At 61.9% G+C, this 16,315-nt stretch overlaps 1 protein-coding gene across 1 annotated transcript in view; it reads right to left on the bottom strand.

The window, feature by feature from the left end:
• Positions 1-16,315, bottom strand: part of PXN (paxillin) — a 47,442-nt gene that overhangs the window by 3,472 nt on the left and 27,655 nt on the right. The window contains exons 2-13 of the mRNA XM_045296708.1: positions 6,847-7,073; positions 6,414-6,508; positions 5,978-6,114; positions 5,680-5,884; positions 4,818-4,953; positions 2,630-3,561; positions 2,458-2,479; positions 1,615-1,884; positions 1,218-1,517; positions 722-820; positions 292-462; positions 25-202 (exon numbers count right to left, since the gene is read on the bottom strand). Coding sequence (XP_045152643.1) covers positions 25-202; positions 292-462; positions 722-820; positions 1,218-1,517; positions 1,615-1,884; positions 2,458-2,479; positions 2,630-3,561; positions 4,818-4,953; positions 5,680-5,884; positions 5,978-6,114; positions 6,414-6,508; positions 6,847-7,073 — 2,772 coding nt within the window. The remainder of the gene's footprint in view (positions 1-24; positions 203-291; positions 463-721; positions 821-1,217; positions 1,518-1,614; positions 1,885-2,457; positions 2,480-2,629; positions 3,562-4,817; positions 4,954-5,679; positions 5,885-5,977; positions 6,115-6,413; positions 6,509-6,846; positions 7,074-16,315) is intronic.

Genomic DNA, 16,315 nt, shown 5'->3' on the forward strand with positions numbered 1-16,315 from the left:
ACCCCCCCCATGGCTGGCTGGCACTCACATCCAGGATGGGCCCGTTGCAGTAGTAACAGCGCGGGGAGAAGAGGTTGTGATAGTCCTTTTCACAGTAGGGCTGGCCGTCCCGCTCAAAGAAGTTGCGGGAGCCGATCTCCTCTTGGCAGTGGGTGCACACGAAGTGTTCCGGGTGCCATGTCTTCCCCATGGCGGTCACCACCTGTGCAGAAGACAGGCTGTGGGTGCAGCTGGCCGAGGAGTGGAGCTCCGGGCCCACTCGCCTGCATGACCCTGCCCGCCCCCAGTCACCTGCCCGGCGATGGGCTTCTTGCAGGCCCCGCAGACCCCTTTGGCGACGGTGGCCACGCCCAGCTTGTTCAGGTCAGACTGCAGGCTCCCCAGCATGCTGTCCAGCTGGCTCCCGGGCTTCGAAGGGCCCCCGGGGGGAGAGCTGCTCCCCGCCTTCCCCTGGGACATGAACTGTGGAGACAGGAGGCCACAGGTCAGGTCTTGGGGACTAGGGTGTCTCACAGCTCAGGGCCTTTCTCCCTGCTAGCTTTCAGGTAAGACGGTGGCGGCAGGACGGCCCCCCCTCCCCCAAGGGCCTAAAAAGCCGACTCAGTGGAATGTGAGGGGTCTGCTCTGCCGGTCTGTGGGAGGGAGAACTGGTGGTGCCCAGCTGGCTGGAGAAGCCTGAGACTGAACCCGAGGGACTCTGGGCCCCAGCCTAGTCACTGACCCCTCCCTCGCCTCGCCCTTGACTGCTCTGCCTGCCGTCCGCAGCCCAGCAGGCCGCCCAGCACAGCTCTCCATCCGCACTCTGCTCCAGGCCCTGGATCTTCAACGGGGACAGAAAAGAGGAGGGAAAGAAGGTTTTTCAGAACCAAGGAAGAGGGAATGGGGGCCTCGTCCACCATTGGATCCATTCACAAAAGGGAACTTAGAAGGAGTGAAGCGGGCCTGTCTCTCTGGCAACACTATACTCAAGCGAGCATGTCCATTACCAAGCGAGAGGGAGAGGGAGGGAGGCCCGGCAGAGATGGAGGGGAAGAAGGATCGGGGCCAGCCAAGGTCGAGGCCTAGAGCAGGGACCAGGGACAGAGGAGCCTCCACAGGGAGCCAGCCCTGGGGGATGGGGAGGGATGACGCAGGCTCTGTGTTGGGGCTGTGAAGAGACAGTGCATATGCATGCTGGGGCAGGGCAGGGCAGGGCAGGGCGGCGCTGAGAGGCCTGCCTGCTCAGAGGGGAAGAGCGGGTCCTCGTCTGTCTGGCAGCCCACAGACCTCAGAGTGACCGCTGTGTGGACGGGAGAGGCAGGAGCCTGCCCAGCAGCTGCCTCCAAGGGCAGCTCAGGGGAGCCCCGGGTACGAGCGGAGGGTCCCAAGGCAGCGGGGGTGGGCAGGCTGGACAAGGGAGGGTGGCCACTGGCCAAGGCGTCTCTGCGATGCTGGGGCGGAGGGGCAAGAGGAGGAGGGGAGGCCAGCACAGAGGCAGTCCGTCTCAGGGGGACGGGAGAGCTGGGAGAGAAGACAACCTGGAGAGAAAGGAGGAGGAGCAAGAGGAGGAAAGGTGAGACAGGTAGACCCCACCCCACCCCACCCCTGTCCAGGCTGTGCCCTCCTCCCTGCTACCTTCTCCACCAGCTGCCCCCCAGCCCGCCTCCCTCGAGGCCGCACGGTGATGACCACGCCCTCTGTCAGCCAGTCCTCCGCCGAGGGCCCCGCCGCCACCGAGGCCGACTGGGGCTGGACGCCCAGCCGGGCCTGCAGCTCGGCAAGGAGCTGCTCCTGGGAGGGCGTCCTGCTCAGGGTGGCGGGGTCCGGACGGCGGCGGGGGGAGGCCTCCCGGGACATGGGGTGCGCGTGGCTCGTCTCACGGCTCCTCCTGATCACAGAGCGAATCTGAGGGGCGGGGAGGGGATGCTGTCACAGGCCCACCCTGCTGCCCTGGCAGTGGACACGCACACAGGCCACAGAAGAGCCAAGCAGAGGCAGGTGGCAGCAGGAGGGCCTGGGACGAAGGCCAGGGCAGAGCAGTCTCCCCCGGGATCTGCACTCAGCATCCAGGGCCTCAGCTTCTCCATCCTGGAAACGGGGCCCCGTTGTCTTCACAGCCTCCCTCATAGGCCTGCCACAAGGGTTATCCGGGAGAAAGATGTGGAAGCTCTTAAAAGGGAAGTGGCTTCATTCTTTTTTTCTTTCTTTCCTTCCTTATTTGGTTTTCAACAGGAAACGTAGCCTTTTCTGGCAGGGCGGCTTTAAGCGCCTCCCGTCTTCCACCTTCTGTCGTCCACCGGTCTGCCGACGGTCGCATGTGTTTTTGAAAGGGCATACATACACTGTCGTCGAGCAAGCCACAAGGGCATACGTCATCGAGCAAGCCACAAATAAGAACATGGCTCCTGAGGGTCTCGGGGCTCTGACCTCATTTCATCCTTGGGACAACCTTGGGGGGGGGAAACCTTCTATGGTTACGCCCATTTCAAAAATGAGAAAACTGAGGCCGGGTGGGGGACACAGTGCCTGCATCCAAGTCTCTGATTCCAAAGCCCATGCATGTAGCCACGCCTCCCCACCACCACCCACACAGAGCAGGGTCAGAGGTGGCTTCTTCATTGTTTCAAACACAAAGGAGGTGGGTGGTCACTAAGAGCCATCCTGGGGTGGGGGCGCCCCTGTGCAGGCCTGGTAGTTAGTGGTGCGGGCAGGTCTCTGCATGGCGGCGGTACACGTGCACGAGGGGTGGGTGGCATGCAGTTGGGAGGTGTGCTCAGCCATCGGCAGGCCTGAGAGGGCCAAGCGCAGCGGGCAGCCATGCGAGCTGGCGCCTGCCTGTCCGGAGGTGGAAATTCTCTCGGTGGGCTGGTGCGTGTCCTCAGCGGAGGCTTGCGGAAGCTCCACGGGTGCCTGACCGGCCTCTGCAGCTGCCACTGGCTTCCCCGGGCTCTGCAGTCCCTGGCCTGGCTCCCACTGGCCTCCGCCGCTCCCGGCTGTCTCTCCATCTAGCTTCTCCTTCTTAGCAGGGGCAGGGCAGCCCGCTTCTGGGCCCGCCGGCCCTGGCCTGGCCTTGTCTCTCCACTGCCCACACACCGTCTCCAGTCTCCACACATCCGGGAAGACAACCTGGCGGTCCACGGCCACAACAGGGGGCTCGGCCACGTCCTGGACGCTGCGTACAGCATCATCTTGGGTCTTCAGCTGGACCGCCTCCAAAGCTCCCAGGCCCACAGCCCCGTCTCCAGGCTCCTGGTGGCCTGCGCACCCAGCTCGGCGCGGGGGATGACTGGGGGGCTCCCTGGAGGGTTCCCCCTCTGGGTTCCATGTGTCTGCAGCACAGCCTCCCCTCTTGGCATCCAGGGGCCCCTGGGAACCCTCGGCAGAGGGAGCCCTGGAGTTGGAGGTGCCCAGAGTACCCCCAAAATCACTGGAGAACACGGGAGCTAGGAGGCCCTGGCCACTGCCACTGTCCTCAATGCACTGGCCTTCAGGAGGACGAGGAGGAGGAAGTGTGCTGGGTGGGGATGCAGCGGGGTGGGGTAGCAGCCCTGGGGGGCTCAGAGCCACTGCTGAGGAGCTGGTCTGGAAGAGGAGAGAGACAAAGGCGGAGGGGAGAGGAAGAGAGAGAAGGGCCGGGGTGAGGCAGGATGCTCACTGCAGGGTGGGCTTGACCGAGGGATACCAAGACAACTGGCGTCTATGTTAGCTGAAGGGACTGCAGAGCTGAGGGTGGAGACTGACCCTTGAAGGTGACCCAGCCCTAAGGACAGCGGGCCCTGAGTCCCACCACCCAAGTCCCCGCCAGACGGAGGGACCAGAGAGAGAGAGAGGCTACAGGTGAGGTGGGCAGGTGAGGGGCTACAGCTGGGGAGTCCAGTGACCAGGGAGGCCAGTCCTGGACACAAACTGAGAGAGGCAGCCCTGTAAGACACTCTGGCTTCCAGCTTCCCCCCACCCCCTCCCCGGGCCCTTGCTTGGGACATAGCCAGAAGCAGCTCCCAACACTGGTCACCTCAGGAAGCAAGCACAGACCTGGAGGCACCAGGGAAGGACACCCAGAGGCCAACATCACCACCCAACCAATTGGCTCCTGACAGTGGCTGCTCCTAGCACCCACGAGTCCCAAGCCCTAGGTTCAGCACCTCCCCCATACACAGGCTCTCCCTCTACCACGATGCCCCAGCTGTAGGGCCTGGAGCGCTCAGACCATGGGCTTCCCTCCTCTGTCCCACATCAAGCCCTGTGAGGCCCGGGGTTTCCAGCGGAAGGCTGACATCAGCAACAACTGAGAGGTCTGTGGGAACTGAGCCCCTCGGAAGAAAACAGCCCGCCTGGCAGGCCAGGGGCAGCTGGAAGCAGTGAGGTGTGAGTGGCACAGGCAAGACGGGCCTGAGAGCCTGACGGTCAGGGCTCACACAAGCCCCAGAGGGAGCAGGGATAGCAGGCAGGCAGGGGCAGAGGTGGCTGAGGCAGCAGAAAGAAAAGGAGGCGCTGAGGACAGCCAGCGTGGGAGATGGGACTTTGGAGCAAATGACCTCTGAGGCACGGGATCCCAGGACCCAGAAGAGATGCCCTCCCCCTCCAAGGGCGGCCTGGACACAGGGTCCTTTGTCCGAGCCTCTGGGAGGCCAGGCTGGAGCCCCAGCCAACAGGAATGTCCTTGCTGAGAGCAGCTTGGCCTTCCCAGAAGGACGCTGGGGCAGCGCGACCCCCACGCATGCAGGCCAGCCTCCCTCCCCATGCCCTGCCTGGGCACGCCGGGCCCTGACTGAGCCAAGGGAGGAGCAGGCTGGGGCCGGGAGGAGGGACACAACAGGAGGGCCAGGAACACAGGGCACCTTGAAGTCCGAAAGGGAGGCCATCAGCTCGTCCAGCTCCCGGGTGGCCGAGGAGGCCGAGATGCGGGTCTGCTGCTGGCTGGCAGTCACTCGCTGCAGGCTGCTCATCTCACCCTGGCTCACAGTGATGGCGGGGCTGCAGGGCAAGCGGGCCGTCAGCAGGGGTCTCCACCTCGGAGAGACCCTCCCCCTGGGAGCCCACCAGATCCCACTCTCTCCTGGGGACTCATCACTGGAGGGGCCGCCAGCCCGAGGGATGCATCTCTGCGGTGACCATCGGAGCTGGGAGAGGAGGGGCAGCCCCCAGGTTCTCGCTCTGTGTACTGCGAGTTTAACCCTCACAGGTAGGCGGCCTTGCCCCCATCTTCCCTTTGGAGGAACTCAGGCTTGAAAGATGGCCCTGAGAGAGGGCCAGAGCTGACACTGGAAACCAAGGGGGCTGCCCCCAAAGCCCATGCCCCCTAACTGCAGGGCTCCGGGCATGCTCAGCCAGCACAGTGGTGCCCCAGAACGCTCTGGCACCTGGTAACCACCCAACAGACTCACAGCCACCTGGAAAGCTAACAGCACTGGCTCTCTGTGGTTCCCGAGCCTGGAAACCTTGACTGCGCACACAGCCTGGTCTTTCTTCCACCAGAGACCCCCAGAGGCACTGCCAGGGCTGACTCCACCTCACAGTGCGACGCACCACACCCTGAGCTGCCAGCCAAAAGGTCAGCTCTGGGGGAGCAAGACGGGGCTCCGCTCCCTACTCCCGTAAGGAAAGAGCTGTCTCGTCTCGGAACCCAGAGGGGCAGTTCTACCCTACCCTGTAGGGTAGCTGCGTGAGGGGAGGGCAGGTGGGCCGGCCCGGGGCACTCACACGGGGCTGGGCACGGAGCTCTCCAGCTCGTCCAGGAGGCTCTCCACGCTGGGCCTCACGTCTTCCAGACCCCGGCCCCCGCCGTTCCGTGTGGGTTTCTCTTTAGTCGGGGTCCCGGCCTTAGTGCCCAGGGGACTGCTGTTCTCCGGCATCCCGTAGTGCAGGCTCAGGGCTGCAGGCAGCGGGGGGCTGGAGTTGGCCTCATCTTGAGGGGAGACAGGGAAGAGAGAGGCGGCTAAGCCTGGGGCCCCCTAGGGCCCGAGAACAGGGGTCGGGAGGGTGGGGGACGGAGACCCACCTGCCGGGAAGCCAGGGGGGCTGTGCTGCACGGCGTTGAGCTCCAGCAGCAGGCGGTCCAGTTCCGAGAGGTTGCTGCCCAAGGAGGAGCTCATCATGGTGGGTGAGGGCTCGGCTGACTTCTGCTTGTTGGGGAAACTGCAAGGGGCCCAAGGGAAGAAGACAGTGGAGGGCGCCTCCCAGGAGGAGGTCGAGGCCGCGGGGCACGCCAAGTCTGTGGGTGGGTGTCAAGACCCAGGGCAGGAAGGAAGTCTTAACGCAGTCCCTCCTCCCCAGGGCAGAGCTGGCTTCCAGGAGCCTCTGCGTGAAGCTAGTTTCCAGTGACCCCCGAGGCAGTGGCCCCGGCACCACTCAGCAGCACCCAGGTCCCCAGGACAGATCGAAAAGGTGGGCGCGCGCGCTTGTGTGTGTGTGTGTGTGTGTGTGTAGGGAGGTACCTGTAGACGTGTTCCTCTTCACCCACTCGGGAACACGGAGAGCCGAGGCTGCCCTGTGGGGTGGGGGCGTTGGAGCCGGGCACAGGGGACGGAGGCTGCAGGAAGGACAATGCTGAGATGGGGGAGGGTAGGAGACTGGGGGGCGGGGGCAGAGAACAGGGGGCCCCAGTCACCTACTCACAGCCTGTCTCACCAGGGAAATTCCAAGTCCCAACTGGGAGACAGTGATTAAGCTGTGGTTCACTGCCCCAACCCCCACCTCCACCGGCACGTGGTGGATGAAAGACTAGGACGGTGGGGGCGGCGGGGCCTGGCCAGGCATCCCTCCCTAAGTCTTGCTCCTTCAGTTCTTTAGTGACTCCCCACAGCCTGCCGGACAGGCTCCTCTGGCCGACTGCTCCGGGCCTCCCTAGGCCGTTCCCACCCACTGTACCTGCTGGTGGATGAATCGGGGGCCGCTAGGCTGCCACTGGTCCAGGGGGTCAAGGATGGTGCCGTTGAGGGCCTCGCTGGATGGGGGTGGGGGCACCGGGGGTGGCACGGCAATCTCCTGGTAGGTGTGGTTTCCAGTTGGGTATGCGTAGGGGGTCTCCTCAGTCAAGAACACAGGCCGCTTGGAGATGTGGGAGGTGGTAGACTCCAAGTCGGCCAGCAGGGCGTCTGCAGAGAGAGGCAGCTAAGAACCAGGGGCCCAGGGGCCTGGTGGGGGGCAGTGCCGGCCCTGCCCACACCCCTGGAGCCCCTGCCTGGGCCAAGCAGACACTGTCTGGGAGCAGAACGAGCTCTTCAGCACCAACCCCAGAGGCTCCGGCGCCGCCCCTGGGAGCAGATGACCTCTCAGAGCCCAGCACCTGGGAAAGACCGGCACGCCTGCCGCCACCTGCAACTCACCGCTGCTCTGACACACCAACACCGCAGGGCAGCTCTGAGGGTGGGCGGGGCCCCACGTCATGGGGAGGCAGCACCCCCCCCTCCCCTGGCCTGAGGCTTGCCCCTCACCCCAACTGAGAAGGCCTGGGGTGCAGCTGCCCTTCTGACCCCTGCCTTTGGGCTCCTCCCCAGGCTCCGGCTGTGGGGAGGGGGCTGGAAGGAAGCCTTGCAGTGGTCCCCACCCCCTCGGGCCGAGCCGGCTGGAGGGGCAGGACTGCTCTGTCGGCTGTTTCTGCGGAAGCCTGGCAAGCAGCCCAGCCCCAGAGGCTCCAAGGCCCCGGGATCGGCTTTTAGAGGCAACACGGGAGCGCACGGCCTCCCCGCTGACGGGGCAGCCCGGGCACCAGACCAGGAGGGCGCAGCTGGAGAGGCCCGTGACCCCCACCCCGCCCTCCCCACTTGAGATGCTCAACAGCCAGCAGCCCAGACACCTCAGGCCGAAGGAAGGCATGCTTGCAGCCTGGCTCCCTGTGAGCCCCGGCTACCTGCCCAGCCTGGGTCAGAGTCACCGGGGCCTTGGTCCCGTTCACAAGGAACAGGTCCTGTGAGGGCGTGAATGCCCCCTTTGCCAAGGGAGCAACGGGCTTCCAGGGGTGAACCCAACGTACACCACCCCGGACTCCATCAGCTCATGGCGACGCCACACTGTAACACGAACGCCACGCTCATTCTGTTTTGCATCCTTCCCGACTGACCGCAGCCCGATAACCGAGACCAGGACCCAAACCAAAACATCCAGCTCACAACCAACAGCTGAGTCAATCCCAACTCACAGCGACCCCATACCACCCACAACACTGAAAAGCCAGACTCACCACCCTGGAGTCCAGCTGGCTCCTAGCCACCCTGTATCAGGTTTCTGATGTTGCAATTCTCTATGGGAAAAGACAGCCTCAACTATCCTGCAGAGTGGCTCATGGGTTTGAACCAGCGACCTTGTGGTTAGCAGTCCTAGGCTTACCTGATGTGCCACCAGGGTTCCTTCCCCAGGGATCACAGCTAAGTGAGTGCCAGGACTGCGGGGACTCCTCCAGCAGCCTCAGAGCACCCCCACCCCCCCAAATGGCCTGCAGGTGCTACTGTGCCCCAAGATGATGCCGTACTGAAATGGCACTGAGGAGTACCAGCCTGAGCCTTCCCATGGCCCTGTCCCCGCCACACGCCCCACTTACAGGAAGGCCTTGCACTCCAGGCCCACCCCTTCTCCCAGCCGCCCTGACTTCATAGCCCTCGACACAGGTCACACCGACCAAAGGCTCCTACCCAGACCCCGTCAGAGGCAATGTGCGTCCCAAGGCCCGGGACCCCAGAAAAGACAGCAGGGCCTGAGGGGTCAGCCCCCAGCTCCCCTGAGGAGGCCTGACTTCCTTCCTCTCCAGAGAACAGGAACTAGAGGGAGTAGGTAAGGGCGGAAAAGGAACTGTGTCCACAGCCAATCCCAGTGTCCCTTGCATAGCCACACCTGCTGCTGTGGCTCCACACTGCCCCCACTTCCTCTGGGTCAGCCTTCCAGGGCAGGGCGCAGGGAGTTCCCCAGTTAAGCAGCGCCTGAGTCGTGTCCTGAGTCATCTCGAGGAGCACAGAGCTTCCCCTCTTGCCCCCCTGCACCCTCGCAGCCGCTGGGGAAACAAAGGCTCTGAGAGGCCAAGTCACGGCCCACAGCACCAGAGTCCATTTGGGGGACCACATGGGGGGATGGCTCCAAGCACTCATGGGAAGCCAGATGGGCCACCTGTCCCTGTCCCACTTATGAGCCCGAGACTCCACTGCCCCTCACCCCCAGCCGACCCGATTCTAAGGGCCGGCCGGTTCATTTATTCATTCAATAGGCTCTTGTCAACACTGATAAGCATGCCGGTTAGACTGCTGGCCAGTGGGTGTGCCCCAGAGTGGAGGTCAGACACCAGTCCAAGTCCCAGCTTCTCCAGCTACCGTCCCAAGGCCACAAAGCAAACTGCCGGACGCTGAGCCTGAGTGTCCTTGGAAAACTGGAGCGAAAAGAACCCCTCTGTCGAAGCAGTAGAGCAACAGGTTCATGCAGGATTGAAAGAAGAAGAAAAAAGACCCGTCACTGCTGAGTCACCTGTGACTGAGAGTTTGTAATGCATCCCCACCCGATGTTATGGAGAGCCGCTCCCCATGGTGTCTTCTTAACTGTCACCTTTACGGAAGGTTGCCAGGCCTTTCTTCCGCCATGCCACTGGCTTCACGCCATCAACTTTTTGCTTCAAAGACAAGCACAGACTGCTTTCTTCTCTCTGGGACCACTGGTAGAGGATCCCGAAAAACCAAACCCACTGCCACTGAGTCAATACTAACTCACGGCAACCCCATAAGGCAGGTTAGAACTGGCCCTGTGAGTTTCCGAGGCTGTGACTGTTTATGGGCGTAGAAAGCCCTGTCTTTTTCCCAGAGAGCTGGTGGTGGTTTCGAACCGCCGACCTTGTGGATCACAGTCCAAAACGTAACTAGGGTAGCAGGTGCAAAAACACATGGGTAACTGCAAACGTGGTCGCACCACACTCCAAAATAAGAAAGACAGACCCGCCTCTGAGGGAGAAGAGAGTACAGAACAAACTGCTGACCACGGACTCGCCCCCTGAGCCCCGGAGAATCGAGTAAGCCTTGGAAGTAAAGAAGGAACATTCAGAGTGAAGTACAAGGGGGCTTCGGAAAGTTCCTGGAAAACCCCGATGGGAAGATAATGGAATCTTTCCACAGACATTTTTCGGTCCCCCTCCTATGTCGGTCGGCGTGTCAGGAAGAGGCCCTGTATTTTCCTGTTGTTGTTGTTTTTGGCAAACCTTGGTCCGAGTGATGGAAGGGGACCCCAGCAGGTACACACACAAGCCACAGCGTCTGTTTGTTATAGTACTGCTTCCCCCTCTCATCTAATGGCCTGAACAGACTTGGGGTTCGGGCCATTATCCCTCAGGCCCCCCACAGAGCCCTCTGGGAAGAGAGCCAGGAATGTGGGAGGCAGCCAAGGAGTGACTCTGAACCCCATGAACCCCACGTGGATTCCCGTGGGTGCAAACGCCTGCTGTCTCCTGGCAGGTTGCAAAATGATTACAGGCCAAAGTCTCCTTGGAGCTGAGTACGCAGAGCTCTAGCCAGCAGCGGTGGAGGTTGGGTGTCCTGCCCCCACCGTTTGTTTTCTACTCCAGTTACCCCCTAGCACCCGGCTCTGTGTCCTCTCAGGGTCAGCATCAGGCAGCCCAGCCCTCAGAGAAGATGGTGCTCAGGGAGCACTGTCAGATCACAGACACGCCCACCCTTCTGACAGGGAACCAGCCCAGACAGCTGCCTGAAAAGGGCTCCCTCATTCAGGTTTGGGAGGGCCCCCAAAGCCACTGAGATTCTGGGTCCAGGCCCCTCAAGACCTCCAGAGCTGCCAGTTACTCACAGCCCCAGGGGATCCCCCCACCCACCCCCTCTTTTAGGGGGCAGCGGGGTGGCCCAGGCCCTAGCTGCCCCATCACATCAGAGGAGAAAGCTGGGTCGCCAGACAGGACCAGCCAAATGGGTGGGGGTGGGGTGGCAGGGTATAAAGTAAGCTCTATTGGGCCAGGGGGCAAAGGCCACATAGCCCAGGGCAGGAAGGGGTGTGGAGTGGCCACTGCTGGCCACCAGGCGGCACCATTGGCCCGCCGGCTGCGTGCCGCAGGGAATAACAGAAGGTGAACCTCCTCATACAGGGGAAGCCCCGGGAGCCCCCAGCTAGTGGGGCACAGAAGTCCCTACACCGAGAGCTGGTGGAGCAAGAAGACCGGTGGCGGCGCAGCCATGCGGAGGTGCAGGCTCGGGTGCCAAAGCCACAGGACACCTGGAACACAAGAATGGAATGTGGGGCGGGGACTATTCCAGGGACCCAGATAGATCAGTGGCCTCTGCCTCAGCTGGGCGGAATCCCTGGGGGCCACAGGAGACTGACTGGCCTGAGGCCCTGAGTGGGTTAATGCACAGGCGCCCTCCCAGCCCACTGTCCAGCCCAGCAGTGAGGGGTTGAGGGGCTGGTTGGCCCACATTCCAGGGCATGGGTGCAGCTGCCCTTCAGAGCCAGCACTCAGCTCTGCAGGGCGCCACCACTGGGCCAGCCCAGCGGTGCAGGGTAGAGTGAGGGTCCTCCAAAGCCCACCCCACCCTTAAAATGTCAGAAGAGGACAGTCCAGTCCCAGGGCAATGGCCCCAGGGATGAGGCCCCCAAAAGCGCTGGGTCTGTGGGCCCCCACTCACAGATTAAAGCAAGAATCTGCCGCGTCCCCAGCCCCGCACCACAGAAACAAGACAGGGGTCTTTCCCGAGCAGGAGGGTAGGGGTGGGGGAAGACACATCGTCTTAGGGTTAGACCTAATGGGTCGGGACCACAGGGGTAGAGCTGGGCAGGCGCCAAGCCAGAGATAACAGTCCCTGTCCAGGGCGGCCCCGGCGACCTCCGAGAGTGTGTGTGTGAGTGCTAAGAAGGGGGCGGGCGGCCAGGAACGACCCCATCCATCCATGCTGGGGGGACTTGGGCTCAGGCGACCAGCTGCCTCAGCAGACTGTGGCTCCAGTCTCGTGCGGGAGTTTTTGTCCAATGGGAATGCTACCGTCTTCCTTCCAGGAAACAAACAACAAAAAACCCCAAGCTGCTGGACGGCCACGGAACCAGTCCTGACTCCGAGACCCTGCAGGACAGAGCAGAGCTGCCCCTTGTGGGTTTCTGAGATTGTCAATCTTTACGGGAGCAGGCGGTCTCTGCTTTCTCCCCCGAGCCAATAAATGGACGTAAAATGCTAACACTGCACACCTTCCCGGAATACAGCCCACCTCAGGAAATGCCTGGCCTGGGGCTAAACAGATGGGCAGCTGGGCTTCCAGAGAGAGATGCGGCCCCTCCACTCTTTAAGTGCTCACTCAGGAGGCAACACCCTAGTCCCAGGCCAGCAGGAAGAGGAGCACTGTGACCAAAGGAAGGCACCCAGAGACGCCCCTCTACCGGGTTTCCACCCCCCAAGGCCCGTCCCACCAGCCCTGCCCCCCATAGCCACGTTAAGTCAGGGGCAGAAGCCCCTTTCCCTGAGGCTTACAGCTCCCGGCCACAGAGGGCACATCTGGCAGCCAGCCGCCGCCACCTGCTGGTTGGATCATCTCCAAGCCTGGGCCTGAGAGCCCATTGGCACCCCTGGCTGACAGACGCCATGTGTGCAGAGCGGGTCTGTTCCAGGCGGTTTTCAAGGCTGTGATCGCCAGGCCTTTCTTTGGGCACCTCTGGGTGGTGTGGTGCACACACCCTTGGTTCTGGAAGCTGGGCACATAACCCATAAACTGTGTTAGACCACCAACCAAAGCACCAAACATACTCCCACTCGCCCTCTAGGGCGGACTAAGACTGCTCTCTGGGACTTCAGAAGGTGGAACGCTATGGGAACAGCCTCATCTTTTTTCCTCGGAGCAACCGGTGGGTTTAAACAGCCGGTCTTCCCGTTAGCAGCCCAATACTTCAGCCACCACATCACCGGAGATCCCTCTCCTGGCCCACAGCAAGGACAAAGTCTTGTAGAGAGTCAGCTCGCCCTCAGGCAGACTTAACTTCTTCCTGACAGGGACGTCCCTCTGGCCTCCCTGTCCCGGCAGGGGCTGGCACAGCCACCCTCGGAGCTGACAGCAGAAGTGATGAGCCAGCATCACCGCCAGGCTCAGCCACATCGCTGGGGCCTGCCTGACAGCCCAGGGCCAGCTGTCCGTCCCTGTCCCTGCCATTTACCCTGAGGCTGTTTCCCCAGAGAGCCCGGCCCTGCAATCCATTCCCCAGAGTCTGCACAAGTCCAGCCTGGCTGCAGGGGGAGGTACGGCCCCTCTGCTGACCACCTGGTGGCCTGGGTGGCTTTGACAGAGCGGCAGCGACTGTGTCCCTGGAGCTCAGGGAGAGTCAGTGGAAGGCAGGGCAGGGCCCTTCCCAAGCAAAGAGCTGTGTAAATTTACAGGCAGCCGGCTGGCCAGTCTCATCTGGGCCCTGGGCGAGACTTCCAGATTAGGAAGCTCTGAGCACAGGGCCTCCGTCTGTCCATCCCTCACCGCCCCACCCCCAAGCCCAGTGAGAGCAGAGGTAATCTAATCCGAGAAGGTGGCGGGGCAGCAGGGTGCCGTTCCTGGGTGAGTAACGCCCCAGGAATGGAGAGCTGGGTATATTTATCCAGATAACGGCCTGCCTGGGGGGAAGGGCAGCTCTGATCCTGTGGGGCCCAGAACCCTGGGGCTCCTGGAAGGGCTGCCCTGCTAACTTAGGTTCCTGCCAACCTGCCAGCCCTCTCCAAGAATTCCGCCTTGTGTCTTTTGCGGGATGTCATGTCTCCAGCTCAAATGCCCTCCCACCCCACCCCCACCCCCCATTAGAACAACTTGGTGAATGGCAGAGGGGCTGTGAGGCAGGGGAGAGGAAGGAGCAGTGAGCAGGGCCAGGTAGAGGCCGGAATGCCCCACTCCTAGGCCTGCAGGTTCTCCACCCACTCGACTAACCAAGACCTCGCTGGGCCCTCCCGCTCTAGGGTACATGAGCAAGACCAAGTTGCTGGCTCCCGGAGCCAGGCTCTGTGATTCCAGGGGGGATTTACAGAGAGCCACGGAGTGCTTCTGAGTTTGTCTCAATCCGAGCTATCGCTGCCATCCGGATCCCAGACAGGAACTGCTCCCACGGGGAAGCATGAGCCCCGATGGATCAATACCACAGGGTTATTTAAATATTTCATAGCCGGGCCTGGAGGCTCTGAAGACAACACTGGGCTCCTTCGCTGACTCATGCCTCCCTCACAGGAACTGCAACCTGACAGCAGTCCCAGGGAAGTGTGGGCTGGGGACGACACCCTGGAAGCCTGGGAGAGGGCCAAGCAGCCTGGGGGTAGGTGGGAGCTGTCCTTTGGCTACATTTTTACTTCCTGTGCCTTGGAGGGTGGTTTCCTGTCTGCTGACAGGCCCTTCCCTTGCAAAGTCTGACACAACCCGGGTGTGGCAGCAGGTGGGGTGCCCTGACTGGATTGGACTGGGTCCCTGGCTTATGCCTCAAGGCACAGAGACCTAGGAGAATAAAAGCTGAAATGTAACGCCAGAGGTCACCCTGAGTGCCAGGCTGGCCAGGTCAGTGTCCCAAGTGGCATTTAGGCAGGGCTCGCTCCCCGCTCCCCCATGTCTCCATGAGGCTGGCAGCAGCAGGTGGGCCACCTGCACAGCCAGGCCAGCCACACAGCCGCTCTCGTACACTGTGCCTATGTCACCTCCCTCTCCCAAAGCCCGGGACACCGCTCCGAGGTCACATTAGACTCGGGCCCCTCCAAAGTCAAGTCCATGCTCCACGCCAACACCATGCCCATCCCACAGCCTTTCTGGAGAAGGGTGGGGATTTACCAACAAGAAGACCTGCAGCCTTTGGTCCAGGAAGGCCCTACAGCAGGAACTCTCTAAACTGTTCAAGACCTGCTCCAGGCTCAGAGTGACCGGGAGATGCTCCCTCACCTGTGCCAGTCACCGATGGAGCTTCAGAGGGGCTCAGAGAGCCCCCCAGTCTTGAGTCCGGGGAGGCTCAGTGGGTCAGCGGCCTCTGCCGGACTCAACCTCTCAGGACAAGGCCCCACCTAACCTCCACCACCTTCTCTGCCTCAGACTCCAGCCGCCTTCTCCAGCTAGTGCATGTGGCTCCACACTCACCTGCCAGCCCATAGGTCAGCCGTTCAAGTGCACCCAGTGGCACCCAGAAGAAAGGCCTGGCCGTCCACTTTGGGGAAACCAGCCACTGAAAGCCCTCTGGCACACGACCAACCCTTTAGAGGGCCAGAGCTCAGACCAGAATAAGGAAGCACAGGGAGGAAGTGGGAGGAGCACCGGTACCCTGAGGGAGGTCCAGGTGGGGCTTCTATTCCCAGGTGGAAAGTGTCTGACCTCAGCGCGGTCTTCACTGAGCTCTCCTGATCCCCCAGAGGACGGACAGAGGATGGAGGATGGATGGAGGCAGGGACCCAGGAAGCCCCCTCAGGACACAGCCAGAACAGGACCCTCGAACCTCAAGAGTACGAGGTGACATCACTGTTTATGTTCAAACAAGCCAGGATGCGTGTTCGGCTGGAGGCGAGCTGTAAGTGGACAGCAGGGTCAAGGCGAGGCTCCACCGCCACCTGCCCCGGGCAACTCAGTAAACAACTGTCAGCAGCACATGGCCCCCTCTGTCTGCACATAAATCGAGTCACCCCTGTCTGTACCACAAGGAGCCTGGGTGGTGTTGGCTGGTTATGAGTTGGATGGCTAATCGCAAGGTCCACAGTTTGAACCCCTCAACTCCCTCTTGGAAGAAAAGGGAGGCGGTTTGCTCCCGTAAAGATTTACAGTCCCGAAACCCACAGAGGCGATTAGCTCTGTGTCATGCACAGCTGCTAGGAGGAGGCACCAACTTGATGGCAATGGGTTTGGTGAGTTGGGTCCGTACCACTGATTTGGCTGCGCTGGGGCGGCTGGTGCCATAGTGGTTATGAGTTGGACTGCTAACCACAAGGTCAGCAGTTCAAAACCACCAGCTGCTCCAAGGGACACAAAGATGGGGTTACCTACTCCCGTAAAGAGTGACAGTCTCAGAAACCCACAGGGCAGTTCTCTCCTGTCCTATAGGGTCACTCTGAGTCAGCATCGACTCCACGGAAGGTAATGTGAGCTTGTCGAGTGGGGTGCGGCTTGGAATAGGGCCTGGTCCCGTCTGGTGTGGCAGTGAGGTACATTGGAGGGAACAGCCACCTGGGCGACACTGAGCACCGAAGTGACCGCGTTGGGGTTTGGTTTACGCAGACCCTCACGGAGCACAAGGATACAAAGCCCAGCACTGTGGCCGAGGACAGTGCTGGCCTGGGCCTGCTCCCACTCTGACCCTGAGGGGGCGCCCGAGAAGTCAGTCCATTGTGACTTCCACCTCCCTTAAGAGCAGGAAGGGGAGGTGGCTGGAGCCAGGGACTCAG

Source organism: Echinops telfairi, unplaced genomic scaffold (assembly GCF_000313985.2).
Source record: "Echinops telfairi isolate 266 unplaced genomic scaffold, ASM31398v2 ScPeMD7_7412;HRSCAF=8450, whole genome shotgun sequence".
Classification (NCBI taxonomy): Eukaryota; Metazoa; Chordata; class Mammalia; order Afrosoricida; family Tenrecidae; genus Echinops; species Echinops telfairi.